This window comes from Chrysemys picta, chromosome 25, assembly GCF_011386835.1.
Source record: "Chrysemys picta bellii isolate R12L10 chromosome 25, ASM1138683v2, whole genome shotgun sequence".
Classification (NCBI taxonomy): Eukaryota; Metazoa; Chordata; order Testudines; family Emydidae; genus Chrysemys; species Chrysemys picta.
In genome coordinates, this window is record NC_088815.1 from 13012015 (window position 1) to 13027573 (window position 15559).

General features: G+C 48.2%; 1 protein-coding gene across 1 annotated transcript; it reads left to right on the top strand.

Annotated features, from left to right (window-relative positions):
• The first annotated feature begins 2590 nt into the window (after positions 1-2590).
• Positions 2591-11074, top strand: RPS15 (ribosomal protein S15). The gene is made up of 5 exons (XM_042861916.2): positions 2591-3426; positions 5394-5535; positions 6799-6884; positions 8375-8609; positions 10905-11074. Exons 2-5 carry the CDS (start codon positions 5533-5535, stop codon positions 11016-11018), a joined length of 438 nt encoding a protein of 145 aa, XP_042717850.1. The 5' UTR covers positions 2591-3426; positions 5394-5532; the 3' UTR covers positions 11019-11074.
• The last annotated feature ends 4485 nt before the right edge of the window (positions 11075-15559 follow it).

Consider the following 15559-nt stretch of genomic DNA (forward strand, 5'->3'; position numbering starts at 1 on the left):
AAGTCAATCAAACTAAGGCCTTTGTGTGTGTATGTCTGTATGTAATTTGGATGCTAGCAGTACCCTCTGATCCCATCTTTAAATGTCACTGGACCATAACTCAACTTGACCGTAACTCAAAAAAAAAATGAAGCTAAATTCTGCATTGTCTTTGCATTGCTTAAACACTCAGCCTTTCTCCTCCTTGCACCCAACCACTGCTTCTTGTTCTCCATCCTCAGTTGTTCACCTCTGATACTCCTAGGCTCTGCATCAAGAGTCCACTGGCTTCTGCTAACTCCAGGCCTGGTGCTTAGTTGAGCGTTGAAAACTCGGGGGTAGGACTAGCTTTTTTTTTTTTTTTAATGGGTGAAGCAAGCAGAAAAATGCTAAAATGGGATTCTAAATGGTCGGATAGATGCACAGTGAAAACAGACTATCCTAGTTGAATAGATGAACAATGCATAGGGAGGTTAACCCCGATTTCTGCCCTCTCCAGAGAAGAATGGTGGCTGTAGTCCCCTCTACACCTCTTCCTGAGCCCCCAGTTTTGCAAAAGGAAAAACTGGAGTGACCATGTGAAGCAGGTTCCTGAGCAATTTCTGGCTGCTCTTGAAGCTGGTAAATTAGTTTCTATAGTGGATTAATTTACACTGATTCTCGGTGCTAAAGCATGGGGGTCTCTGAATGTTAAACAGCTTGTGTCCGTATTGTCCAATCACTGTTCAATGGGGAGTGAAAGCAGATCTTGCAGTGGCACTGTGCTCCTGTTGTGTTAGTGTCACAAATGCCACCTCAGCAGCACGGCAGGCACTGGCAGAAGATGAACTGCAAAGCTTAAAGCAAAAACTGCATTATGGCCAGCAATCTGCTCGCTTTCCACTGCCAGCCTACGGTGGGGAGATAGGGCAGAAGTAGCTCTTTCGTTTTTTTAAATTTAAAAGTTTGAATTTAAAACTATGCTGAAAGAACAGGAGTACGTGTGGCACCTTGGAGACTAACCGGAGTACTTGTGGCTGTAGCCCACAAAAGCTTATGCTCAAATAAATTTGTTAGTCTCTAAGGTGCCACACGTACTCCTGTTCTTTTTGCGAATACAGACTAACACGGACTAACAATATACAAAAACCTGTAGGAGAACACTTCAACCTCCCTGGCCACACAATAGCAGATGTAAAGGTAGCCATCTTACAGCAAAAAAACTTCAGGACCAGACTCCAAAGAGAAACTGCTGAGCTCCGGTTCATTTGCAAATTTGACACCATCAGATCAGGATTAAACAAAGACTGTGAATGACTATCCAACTACAGAAACAGTTTCTCCTCCCTTGGTGTTCATACCTCAACTGCTAGCAGAGCACCTCACCCTCCCTGATTGAACTAACCTCGTTATCTCCACGCTGATATATACCTGCCTCTGGAGATTTCCATTACTTGCATCTGAAGAAGTGAGGTTCTTACCCACGAAAGCTTATGCTCCCAGTACTTCTGTTAGTCTCAAAGGTGCCACAGGACCCTTTGTTGCTTTTTACAGATTCAGACTAACACGGCTACCCCTCTGATACTTAACACGGCTGCGACTCTGAAAACTATGCTGAATGCATCTCTAATGACCCAGTTATTCAAGTATTCTGTGACCGTAGACCTATTTGTTAGCTTGCCTGGTCATCTATAAAGAAACACTCAAGAGACCTAAATTTTCCAGAGTGACTAGTGATTTTGGGTGTCCAATTTGAGATCCTTTACATGGGCACGATATTTCAGAGCGGTGGCTCTGTCTTTAAAATCTTAGCTATTACTTGCAGTGAACAAGACTCTTCCTTCCCTATGTTAACTCCTACAATGACTGGAGTTTAGTAAAAATGTCATGGGTCTCGATTCACTGTTAGCCTGGTCTTTGCGCAGGAAAATATTTCCAAATCAGAATGGAAGGATTTTACATTTGGTCATTTAAACCAAAGCAAAGAGTGTAAAATCCTAGGCGTCTGACTTGGAAGCATTGTACTCTCATGTTGCATTGGGGTAACTGACTGCAACAAGGGGCAGGATAATGGAGAAGATCTTAACTCTTCTTTATTTACGCTTTTCATCTTGTATTTTGTGCAGCTTGGAGATGCAAGCTTGACTGGATGCATTGAATTTCTAAACCAGGTTTGCTTTCCAGTTCTCCTGCACTTCAGCTGTTTGGAATTGCAACACGGCAGGGGAATGTTTTAAATGGTTGGACAGGTTTTGTTTAATAAACCATTAAATCTGTTTGAAGTGCAGCTTTGCCCAACAACAGAAACTGAATCAACCTGTGCTAAGAACTGAGCCAGCATTTGTCTGCCACACCTTGGCCTAAGGCTTATGTGTGAATCCTCTCACAAAGCGCAGCAGGGTGGAGGCTCTCCAAATTCTGTGAGCAAGAGCGAGAAATGCCCCAATGATAGTATTGGAGGAACAGTTCTATTAGGAAATCTGATCTTGGGCATGTCTTCACTGCACTTAACTCAGGTGTTTGGCAGTTGGGTCTAGACTAGTACAAAGCCCTATCCGACTTCTGGGGGCATATCCCATAGTTCTTTGTGCTGCTGCAGCAGTAAACCAAGATGCTTTGTGATTTTTTTCCCAGTGAATGGGGGTGGAGGGCAGGAGGGGACACTTGTCTGTTCTGGGCACAGGGAGGGAATTGTGGGAAGGCACTGGGGGACTATCAGTACTTGAGTGATTTAGCCTCATCCACACTAAAAGTGGGTGAGGACCAGTGTGAGTGAAAGCAGCACCCAAGTTCCAATCCATGTCGCCAGCTAGCCTGGGTTCAGAGCACCACCAAACTCAGGTGAGAGGGTGTGGTGTGTAGACGGGAGAGGGCTGAGGGGCAACACCTGAGTAAGAACCCAGGTTAACTCTGCCTTGAAGACCTACCTAATGTGTGAGACAAATTCTCTGCTCCCTCCTAGATGAGTTGAAAAAGGACGGACAGTTTTATGGTGCCACCCACTGGGAAGCAAGGAGGCAGCAGTTCTGAAACCCATATAAATCTCAGCCATGTTGCCTCCCTTAGGTTTTCTTTGCCTCCTTATCTTGGAAGCACAGAGGCATTGCCTCCTCTTTCCTGCTCTCTCCCTCCATCTGGACTAAGGAAGGAATAGGAGACAAGAAAAAAAGAAGAGTAAGTAGAGAAGCCAGAGACCTGAGATTTCTGCTTCAGCCCAGGGGAGTGGATAGAAAGCAGAGCTCCTAGCTGTGCAGCGGAGCATCCTTTATAGTGGTATCAGCTGGGGCCAGCCATTTAATCAGACATGATTCCCACCTGGAAATGGCCGAGTGACCTCTCCTACTTCTGAAAGGTGGCTACTTGCGTACCTGGGACTAGCACCCTGCCTACGTGTTCTGCTTTGCTTCACAGCCTACTCAGCTCTACAGAAGCTTCTCTGCCTCCACCTGGACCTGATGTCTTGTTCTGGTAAGTCCTGCACTGGTGGGGATTTCTTTTGCCTTGCCCTTTCTCAGCGGGGATTCCCCTCAACCATCTGCTCCTCACCTCCTGCTTTTGCTCCAATTTCTGCAGCCTCTTCGTCTTCCTGGAATTCCATCCGCCCCTTCCCACCCTGCCCAGGCATCTGTACGGTTGGAGTGTAGAGCCGAAGGACTCAAAATCACCTGACAGCCTTGCTCCTAGCCCCTGGCGTAGGGGGCAGATTGTCGGCATAGCCAGAGTACTGTGATTATGATTATTTGCTGCTTCCTAGGGCCTAGAGGGAGAGATGAAAAGCAGCATAAATTAGAGCAGCCCTGAGGCTGATCTAACTTACGGCAAGTGGGGCCTCCGTGTACTCAGAACATGGGGAGACCACAGGTGACATAGTCCCTCTTCCCTTCGTATCCCCAAGCACAGGAATAGAGTAACTGAGAATTGGTCCCACTGTGCTATGTTAGATCACTCACGTTTTATTGAGCCACTGTCATTTAAAATGAAACTATCCAATATCCTTTCTGTAATTTTCTTTTTTTATCTTAAAATTAATTTGGTTAATAAAGCTCACAAGGACTCAAATCTATAACTATTTATTTTTTCCCTCTAAACATTTCATTATGACAGAAATGGAATCTTTCCCATTTACCTAATAAGGCATTTTTCTGTTACAAAATGCTTTTTAATAGAAAATTTTTCGATCAGCTCCTAACCCAAGTCTCCAGTGAACTTATGCAAAGCATGGGCCGGGGAAATGGTTTATAGAAACTGCTTAACCAATAGCTATTTCCATACTATATTTGCCCTCATTCTCACAGTTAACTTTATCAGTCAGGTTTTACAACACCCAAAGAGGGTTGGTTCCTGATCTTAGTCCCATGTTATTGGACATCTCCCCACCTCCTTCCCAAGTTGATGGGGAGAGGTTCCAATATTTGTTTCTGGTGTGGGCACATGTCTGATCTAGAGTATCTTCTGTGCCACAGGACCACTGAATTGCCGCCATCTCTGGGGTGGGTGAAAGGTGACAGCCAGGACTGGCCTACAGTCCAGGGGAGTCTCCTAAAACCTCGGGAAATGCCTACTTTGAAACCCACTTCCACCAAAAAGCCCTTGAGGTATGGGCCAGGATTTGTGGGGGCTTAGGGCCGGCCCAGGTGGGTGAATACTTGGCAGGTAGCAGCCACCTCGGGAGTGATGGATTGTAGGTGGGACGTGAAGAACCAGCACACAGCCCCTACCTCCAGGGAGTAGACAGACGGCAGACTTCTCTAAGATGTTTGCTTGGATTGAGGAGAGGGGTCAAACATCCCTAGCATGGAATAGTGGCTGGTGGGGTATCAACTTCTGGGGCAGAAGCCAGGCAGGAAAGGTGGCAGGACAGAGCACCAGGCAGCAGCCGGGGGGACTAGGAGATCTGTTACTACCCTCTGTGGTAAGTCGAGCTGGATAAGGACCTGCATGTGGGTGGGGGATGCCACAGGGGCCTGGGTGTGTGCCCAGGGTAGCCACCTTGGGAAGCAGCCTGTGCCAGGGTGGGGGCTGTGTTCAGCTGCGGCTAGTCTGGAGCAGGGTGGGGGAATAAGTAGGGTTGCTAACAGTCCCTTTATTACTTCATCTCTCTGCTGAGTGCTGCAAGAAATACCCCCTGCACAGGTAGCTGAGTACTGGTTGTGATTAGTATTAACAATATTAGGTGGAAGAGTGGGGTGGGGGTGCTGAGAAAACAGCCCCCAGTGTTGCCAACCTTAGGGATAAGTGTGGGGGTGGGGGTGGCAGAGGAGATGGGGGCCAGCGCGGATGAGACTTTAGGGTATGTCTGGGGTAGGGAGGTGCCCTAGAAATGGATAGGTGAGTCATGTAGCTGCTGGCACCCCACGTGCTGCGCCAGCAGGGATGAGCGAGACTAACACCGCTTCCCTCCTCCACCCCACCCCCGCCCACTTTCTTTTTTTTAGCGGCGGCCCCTTTAAATCTCAGTGAGGGCGGAACGGCTGCGCTGAAGCCGTAGTGGGCGGGGCCTGCCCCTTGCCCTGCTCTCGCGATATCAGGCGCCGCCCGGACGAGATCAGCCCTTTCCGAGGAGACGCGGCCAAGATGGTGGGTGAGAGTGGCGTGGGCCGGAGCCCTTAATCCGGCTCCATCCGCTTCGGGGCCGGCTCGGCCGGGGCTCCGGGTGCCGATACCCCCGGAGGGCGCTGCCCCCTGCACGCCTGGGGCTGTATGGGCGTGGGGGGAACGGGCCTGGGCCTGGTTGAGCTGCTGCAGCCCGGTCCGGGCCCTGGCGGGGGCGTGGAGTCCCCCGTCTTCTCCGGGGCTGGGGCCTGGGGGGAGTAGGGGGGTGCGTTGTGGGGGGAGGGGGACCCGGACCCGTGGGAGGAGTGGGGGGCAGGGATTGTGATGGGGTAGTTGGGGTGTGAGTGTTGTGCATGTGTCTTGGGGGGCTCTTGGCGGTGCTGCGGGTGTGTGCAGTGTAGGTCGGTGGGGTTGTGTTGTGTAGGCGATGTCTGTGACTCTTGGGGGGCTCTGTGTTGAAGGAGCGTTGTGTCTTGGGGGTGGGGAGGGGAGAGTTGTGAGATTGTCCATGGACAATGTGTGGAGCTGGGCTCAGGGAGCATTGTGGGCCTGAGTGTGTGTAACGTGTGCTGTGGCAGGACGGGGCACCCAGGGAGTTGTCTGGAGACAGGGTGCCAATGACGCATGTGGTTGTGGGGGTGCTGTGTAATGTGGGGTGCTTGCTGGGGGAGGCTGATGGAACTCGTGGGCCACTCTGGGGAGCTGTTGTAGGGCTGGGCATGGTGCTGAAGGTGGGTTTGGGGAGGGCTGTGACGCTTATGGGCTGGGAGCAGTCTGAGCAGGTTTGGTTTATGTAGGTTGTGCTCCTCCAGGCGAAACGGGCTCCAGATATGTCCAGTAACCAACCTCTTGTAAATATGGATGTGCCCAGTTAAGCCATGGGAATGCTTCACCCTTGGGGGTGGGGGTTCATTAGGTCTGTGTGCTCCAAAGTGAAAGAAGCATTAATATTTATCAAACAGTGAATCATTAGGAATAATTCACAGCATTTATATTCTGTTTATATTCTTCAGAGCACTTTTACAGAGACTAATGAACTACCACACATGTGCTCCTCTTCCCCCGGTAACACCTAAACCTGGGCAATAACTAGGCTGGTAAACACATGGGAGCAGGGCAGCAAAGGTATCTGGCAAAACGTAAAAAGAAGAACAGGAGGACTTGTGGCACTTTAGAGACTAACAAATTTATTAGAGCATAACGGTATCTGGCAAAACGTCCCGCCTGCTTGGATGTCTTTGTAATTTGGAGGCCTCATCTGTTTTCCCTCTGGTTCTCTCCATCCAGGCGGAAGTCGAACAGAAGAAGAAACGTACCTTTAGGAAATTCACCTACAGAGGTGTCGATCTGGATCAGCTCCTCGATATGTCCTAGTAAGTAACTCTTGCTTATTGGCACCCTTCTCCCCCGTTACCAACCAAGCAATGAGGTTATGTTAAGAGATGACGGCAGGTCTTGTGGCCAGAGCCCATGACTGGAAATCAAGCTCTCTACATTCTGTGCAACAGGTCTGTAGGCCCTGTCTTCACTGCAGAAGTAGCCAGGTTTAAACAGGATTGTGAAGTAGTTTGGGGCCAAGTATATTCTATGACTTTTATTTTCTCATCTCCTGACTATGACAGTGGACCATATTCTGACCCAAGTGTTCATAGGGATTAAGCTGTGGTTCCCTAATTTGGATAGAACAGCTTTTTTCCTATCTGCTCAGGCAAAAACCTTATAACGAGACCAGACCTTCTGTTTAGTTTCCCCATCTATAAAATAAAGACACTATCAATCTTCCTCCTGGAGACTTAATTTAGGGTAAATGCATTAATATGGGTAATGTGCCCTGGAATCTTTGAGTACAAAGGGCTATAGAAAAGCAGCATTTTGTTGTCCACTATTTTACTTGCGTGTTCTGATGGAAGTAATTTGCCATATTCATTTGTATCGCTTAGTCCAAATTAAGGATACCAGAGTGTGGGAGGAGGGTGGTGTCAAACAGGGGCCACTCCCCCATCATTTCATGGGCCCAGAACTGTGCAGGGGAGAGCCCCTAACTCTGAGGGCACTAGGACCCAGGTGGGGTGCAGCTGTAGAGAGGAGCCCTAGAGTCCAATTTGCAGGAAGGCGAGTTGCCAGAGCAGGGACCTCTGGCCATTCAGAAAACTTTCTACAGTTTGTCTGGATGTTGCATCGATTGGCTGTTTGCTCCATCTCTCAATCTCTTCGCCTCAGCTTTGCCCGCCTCATCCACTTCCCTTCCTCTCTTTCTATTTAGTTAACCCCCTTCTAAGTAAACCCACCCTCAAAAAGTTGTCACACATTGTTCACTCTGCTTGTGGCCTTCCTTGATGTCATGGCTGACTGTCTTTGGGGCAAGGACCATCTACTGCTGTGTTCGGACAGCTCCTAGCCCAATCCTTGGTTGACCGTTAAGCAGTACCACAGCAAACATCATTAATAATTGATACATGGCTCTGCATCTCATTGGAATGTCCTCAGCAGTGCTGGACTACGGATTTGCTCACCCCTGAATCTTTCCCAACTGTGAACAAATGATGATTCCATCCTCCCACGGCTGGCAATAGAACCCAGGAGTCCTGGCGCCAGGTCCGTTTCTGGTGTTTCGCTCCTTTCCTCACTGAATCTAAATGTTACATATGAGCTGACTCTTGTTTAGAATCATAGAATATCAGGATTGGAAGGGACCTCAGGAGGTCATCGAGTCCAACCCCCTGTTCAAAGCAGGACCAATCCCCAAATCCCTAAATGGCCCTCTCAAGGATTGAGCTCTCAACCCTGGGTTTAGCAGGCCAATGCTCAAACCACTGAGCTATCCCCACCCCCCCAGCTGATCTAGTCCTCTTCATTATTTCAGCGAGCAGCTGATGCAGCTGTACAGTGCTCGCCAGCGTCGGCGTCTGAACCGCGGCCTGCGTCGTAAGCAGCATTCCCTCCTGAAGCGCCTTCGCAAGGCCAAGAAGGAGGCCCCTCCCATGGAGAAGCCAGAGGTAGTCAAAACTCACCTGCGCGACATGATCATCCTCCCCGAGATGGTGGGCAGCATGGTCGGCGTATACAACGGCAAAACCTTCAACCAGGTGGAAATCAAGGTGAGCTATGCAGGAGCGAAAGGTTTAAATGCTGCCTGATAGCAGCAGAAACTTACCAGCATCCTGCTTGCTTAGGCCCCGTCTCCACTCCTGAATTTTCCTGTAATGGATCGATTCTGAAAGTGTAAGCCATTTGCCCTTTAATTTGCTTGAACTTCTGTTCCAGTTGGAGCTTGGCCAGTTCTGTCTCTTGGAGGAGAGTCTCTGTATATGGGGCTTTAACACCTATGAAAGGCAGGTTGTTGTGGGAGGTTTGTGTTTCAAACAAACAAAAAACCACCCCAAAACTTTGTCATGAAATCATTCTCTATTTTCCTTGAGAAGGTGGTGTCTGACTTCGGGGAATGTGTTACATACAAGGCTTTTTCTTCTTAGCTTGTTAAGACCTAGACTGAAGTTTTGCAAGAGGTTGCTTGCCCGCCTGGTAATTCAGTGAATGAATCAGTTGTACATCGTGCTGCTGTGTATGAGAGAAGTAATGGGGGGAAGGGTCTGCCTGGAGTTAAGAACATGTTGCTTCTTGCAATGTAGACAGACCCTTTGGGGCAGTCCTGTATTCCCTCACCCTTACGCTCACCTGCCTGGTGGTGACCGAGCAGGGGCTCTGTTACAGAGCCACAGAATGTCTTGCTGTAGCGAGAAATCTGACTTGCCGATCTAACGGGAAATGAAGTAGCCAGCAGGTGCGGTGTGGCGTGATCTGATATTACAAGGAAGGATTAAACAACTGACCAACATTTTCTTTGCCTGCTTTGTTTGTGGTTGAAATCTAACCTGAAAGCCTGTTGAAGGGCTTAAGGTAGATCAACCAGTTTGGGCTCTCTGGTTGGGGGAATGTTTTGAGTTGGACACGTGGGGGTGATTTTTTTTTTAAAGGCACAGGTGGCAGTTAGACATGAAATGGGAGTTAGACACCTGGGATACTAAATCATAACTGGAAAAAGCAACCAAGAGTCCTGTGGCACCTTAAAGACTAACAGATGTATTGGAGCATAAGCTTTCGTGGGTGAATACCCACTTCGTCAGACGCATGTAAATCATAACTGCCACTTGTGCCTTTCAACATCTCCTTTGGCTGTCTATCAATGTGGATTACAGTGGCCTAAGCATAGCCGAAGCCATGTTTACGCTAGGAGTTCCTTAGCACTCTAGTTCTATTGGTAAGCGCTCCTAGCATGGACACAGCTAATGCCCCCAAAACTGCGCTTTTACTGATCGTTTAGCCCACCCCAAGCAAAACAAGCTTTGCTGGTATAAGGGCATCTGCATTAGGGCGATCTGTCAGGGATCGCACCTTTTCACACCCGACAGACACAGCTGTGTCAGCAGAAGTCTGTAGTGTAGACAGTCTTATCTGCCAGAGAGGTGGGAGTGCTGTCCGGGGAGGGGGCAGGAGGGGCATTTTTGAATGTGATAAGGAAGAGGAGGATCTGCAGCTGTGATTAGAGCTGTCTGAATACCGAAAGAAAAAAATTCACTCTGGCGTTTGACCCCATGTATTCGATTTCTGTCACTCACCGAGACTTGTGAATGTCTGTCTCTCTCTCTCACACACACACACACACACACACACACACACACACACACACACACACACACAAATGTGTACAGCTGTCTCTACAGCCCTCAGCCAGGGCGTAGGAGCAATGCTGTGTCATGTGGTGCCCCGTCACAGGGAAGTGGCAAGGTGTGCTTGCTCAAAACAATAGTATCAGTGAACCCTGCAGCAGTCTGAAGGCTGAAACGTTTAGATTGATCTTTCACTGAATAACAGACAGTCTGCCTGGATAATTTGGGAACAGAAAGAGGGTTACATTAATTCAATTATCAGGGGGTAGTCGTGTTAGTCTGTATCTACAAAAACAACAAAGGAGTCTGGTGGCACCTTAAAGACTAACAGATTTATTTGGGCATAAGCTTTTGTGGGTAAAAACCTCACTTCTTCAGATGCATCTGAAGAAGTGAGGTTTTTACCCACGAAAGCTTATGTCCAAATAAATCTGTTAGTCTTTAAGGTGCCACCAGACTCCTTTGTTGTTTTTATTAATTCAGTTGGCTGCAAATGGCATGCCCATCTCTACCTGTACCAAGCACCTGATAGATGCACGTGGAGGTACTGTATTTTTAAAGAATAGTTCTAAACAGTCATCCCAGAGCTCTGTGTCATGAAATCCAACTTGTCTTCTGATGCTCTTTAAGGTCTTTGCAGGGTACTCTCCCGTTTGAGGCTCTCAGCTGCTTGTCACGTCAGATCAATCCTGGTTCTGAATAGTCGTCCTGTCTTTTCTCTTGCAGCCCGAGATGATTGGCCACTACCTGGGCGAGTTTTCCATCACTTACAAGCCAGTGAAACATGGCAGACCTGGTATCGGTGCCACCCACTCATCTAGGTTCATTCCTCTGAAGTAAATGATGCTTTGGGAAAATGTTTTCTATATGTAAATAAAGAAAATGCTCTTGCCCGACACTGTCTCTGGTCTCTCTCTGGGTAGGATCTTGAGAATTTCCCTTCCATTTGGGCTGTGCCTTCTGAAGCTAAATGCCACTAGGAGCTTGTGTGTAGGCCCGGGGGTCCTGTAGAGAATCTGGGTCCATGTGTCTGCATAAGCTCACTGAAAACGCTTTGTGTTGTGCAAATGGGGACAAGTCAGGTGGAGTATCCCGTCCTGACGCTGCAAGGGAAACTCCACCTGTCTTGTCCCCATTGCACAGCTTGTTGGTGAGTTGGTCTAGGAATGTCCTCTCTAATGGCGGGTGGGAGAGGGACTGGGCTTGTGCTCTAATAAGCCGGTTTGCAAGTCTGATAAGAATTTTTCAATGTTTCTTTTTATTTTTCACGCGAGAAATTCTGATGCGGTCTAGCCCGGGGAGCCTGACTTGAAGATTGGTGAAATGACATCACAACTGCTAAATGTGGGGGAGGATGGCTTACGCAGACTGTTCTAGAACTTACTGATTCCAGTCACTAGCCATTTGGAGTAGTGATGGCCCCGATAAAGATTCGAGACCCTTTCTTCAATGAAGGGATGAGAGCTCATTATAAACAACTAGGGTGACCAGATGTCCCAATTTTTGGGTCTTTTTCTTATATAGGCTCCTATTACACACACACACACACACCCCGTCCCGATTTTTCACATTTGCTGTCTGGTCATCCTGTAAACAACCCATATCCTCCTGCAAGACTAGAATCAACAGTCTTGGTACTTAAAAAAACAGGAGTAAAATCCTTTCACACCTCTTTGTGGTATGGTGTGGGGGGGCAGGCCATGTGCCCAGTCTTCTGGAATCTTTTAAGCACATATTGAATATTAAAGAGAGGCAGAGATCAGGTTTATTGGCTGTTAGATGTTATAGCCTGAGGAATGCACTCTGGATTCTTAGATGTCGATACCCTCTACCTCTAAAAATTGTCAGTATGCTAGTGCTGCCACTTTGAAAGCTATTGAGTGTTTTTTGGTTTGGTGTCCCAAGTATGTTCCCCTCCTGTGCACACCTGTTTTCTGTACTAAGGCCTTTCTTGTTACCTCCATGAAGATGCTGATACAGAATAAACAAATGTGATGGTTACCCTGGACATCTGACGAATGAAAGGATGAAAATAATTTTTTCCAAGCTTCCATGACATCCAAAAATATGTAATATGTTACACCTCTACCCCATATAACACGAATTCGGATATAACGCGGTAAAGCAGCGCTCTGGGGGGGGCGGGGCTATGCACTTGGGTGGATCAAAGCAAGTTCAATATAACGCAGTTTCACCTATAACGTGGTAAAAAAAAATTGGCTCCTGAGGACAGCATTATATCGAGATAGAGGTGTATAATAAACCCTGTAGGTCAATGATACATCCCAGTGTGCAGAAAAATCTCATCTGGCATAATCTACGGGTAAATTCTAGAGAAGAACACCGGAGATGGACTAGAAACGTGAATGCAACTTTTCTTTACATGGTCTGCCCCGGGAAATCCCGTGCTGGTTTCATTAATTGTACTCTTGAGAGGTCCAGAATCCTTTTCCACTAAAAACAAACACCTGTATGGAAACGAATCAGAGTGGTTTCATTGTTGGGTGTGTGTAAAACCGGAAAGAAAAACAACATTGAATAAATGAAACCCTAATGGGACTTGTCTAAAATACCATGTGCCGAGCATGCTCCCCTACAGCAGTATTGCTTTCTGTAGCACAATTTTCTTTAGAAGGAATTGATACTCAATTGAAACAGGATTTTACTAAAGGTTCCCAATGGCAGAAGCATGGTTGTAAAAGGGCTTGTGTATTAAGACCCTGGTTCTCCAATCTTCAATCCTTCTCCTGACACAGCTCTGGTCACATCAGTTTTTCCTTCTCTTGTCTAGTAATATTAAGGTCAAACAGAAGTTCATGTGGTTTGCCAAGACTTTGTTCTAGGGTCTAATCCCAAGTGGGTTCAACAGATTCCCCTCTGCCTGTGGCAACAGGTGTGTGAAACTTCAGTCAATGACCCAAACAAATGGTAGTCCCTTTCCTTGTTCTGCAAGCCACTGGGTAGTGCTGGTTCCTTCCATTCCCTCAGACTGAAATGCAGAGAGTTTTGGGAGCTGCCTCTAATTACATCTCATGATACCATGTTTTAAAACACGGGGGTTGGAGCAACCTGGCTCCTTTTCAAACTACTGAGGTCTCCCTTTGGCCTGGGCTTTTATAGATCTTGCAAGGTAAGTGATATCGAGCTTGGATACCTCTTGGCTCTCGCACACTACAGCTAGTGGGGGTTGGAATGAATCCTGGGTGGTAGGTAGAATAACTCTAGTGTGCCTAGTATGAAGCTCTAACCGTTCTATAAGGCCTATAACTGAGACTGGTGATGCCACGTTTAACGGCTGCCCCGTTTCTCCCCAAAGGTGCCTGCACTTCAGTGGTAGGTCGATTTGTAAACTAGCCTGGGGCATTTGGGGCTGAAAGATGCTACATAATGATCTCGTCAATTGCTATCCCTTCAGTTCCCCATGCGGGGGCTTGGTAACGAACGTAGCTAATTCGGCTCAGGTCAATGGGAACTACCCTGATGGCTGTTTGACGGCCCGTGTGAAAAGAACAGGTGGGTCTTATTCCATTTCCTATGAAACGTGTCTGCAACATCACCACCATGGCAGTTTCAGCAGAGAAGTCAGGAGGACTTGGACACCCTTCAAAAGATGGTCTTTCTGCAGCCAGGCGGAGAGAGTTTCTATTTGTATTACCGTAGCCCCTAGGAGCCTTAGTCCTGGAGCAGGACCCCACTGTGCCAGGTGCTGTACAGACATAGGACACAAAGCCAGCCCCTGCCCCAAGGAGCCTACAGTTAAATATGACAAGATACAGACAGAGAGGTGTGTTAGTGAGAAGCTTGTATTGCTGTACCTGTTGCGCGGTTTGGCCTTGATCTACCAAGCTAGGACCTTTCACCAATGCTAGATTTACCTCTCCCGTCCCTCCCCCACCAAAACAACTACTGCAGCCTTGGTGCCCGGCCCGGCACCCGCAGTGAACACATCATAGCTGCCATCCATTGACTTGCTCTTTGCTGGCGTATCGGGGGCGCCAGGTCAGTTAGCAGCAGGGTTCAAAAGGGAATCTTTGTGGCTGGTTCCAAAAAGCCTTTTCATGCTCTACCAGCTTTGTTCTCTTTGGAATAGCCTACATTCAAAAAGAGGCTTTGCACCCTCCCCTTGTCCCCGAATGACTGCCTGTCCAGGAGCTTAAATAATACCCGAGGAATTGGATGGCTTTAGAAAGGAGAGAACTGGGTTGCCTGGTGTCGGAATGTCCTTTGTGCACCAAACCTCATCTCCATCTGAATGGCTGGGGACAGGCATTCACTGTTAAGATGTAGCTATTGTATCTATTGCATCCATTTGTTTTCCAGGTGCCCCAGCAATGGTCTGATTAAAGAATGCAGCTCTCTTAACCCATTAGGAGCATCAGTGCGAAAGAAGTTCTATTGAGCCCTCCTGCATAATGAGACACCGGGGATGCCACTGCGGGTACAGCAAAGTGCTGCGGGATCCCGGAAGAGGAACAGCGATTCTCTGTGCCTGGTGTGTGTGTGTCCGCGACTCTTAACACCATTTTCTGCTTCATCCAGCAGAACCGTGTCCCCAGGTGTTTTACGCTCTATAGATCACGCCGCTGCTGAAATGCCAGCAAGCCACCCAGAGGCGAGTGCATGAGCGGAAATATTGCTACATGGCCAGTACCACGGCTCCAGGAACTGTCTGGATGACTGATGTTCGCACGGGCTGTTGTAGTAAAACCGCATGACCTCCAGGCTACCCCGCCTGAGAGCCAGAAGGATATTTGCAGGCCAGGCTGGCTTGCAGCCAGGTAGTGTTTTTTGGCCAGAAGATGTCGCTGTGAGATTATTCCCATTTGGTCAATATTTCTGGAGATCATGTGAAATTTGCTTACTGCCTCTTTCACGGGTGGTCAGAGAGGATTAGCATTGCAGCGCGGGTTTGGCTGCTGGGGTCAGAGCTTTTAACCCTTCCTGAGAGGAAGAGTCTCAATCCGATGCCCAACTCTCAGTTAGAACGTGGAGGGACAACCTGAAATCTCCTAGCAGCTTTTTAGGTTCATTCGGCTCTTCTCTATCGTCTTCTCTCGGCGCACTTTCGAACACACGTGGCTTTTAAATGTAGACGCCTGGGAGCTCCGAGCCGGAGAAGCCATTCGCATCCAGCTCCTGCCAGTGCAGGGTGGTTCTCCAGGGAGGAAGGCTGGGTTTGGGGTTAAGACGGGGGCCTGGGACTACTTGGCTCTGCCACAGACTTCTTGGCTGGTCTTGGTCAAATCTCTGCACTTACCCTGCACCTCCATTCTGTAAGAAGAGGCTAATATTTCCATGCCCTGTAGAGGAGGTGTGAGCATAAACACTGACTCAGGCCTGCTGGTGTGGGCCATGTAAGGAGATAAACAGATAGAGCTTTG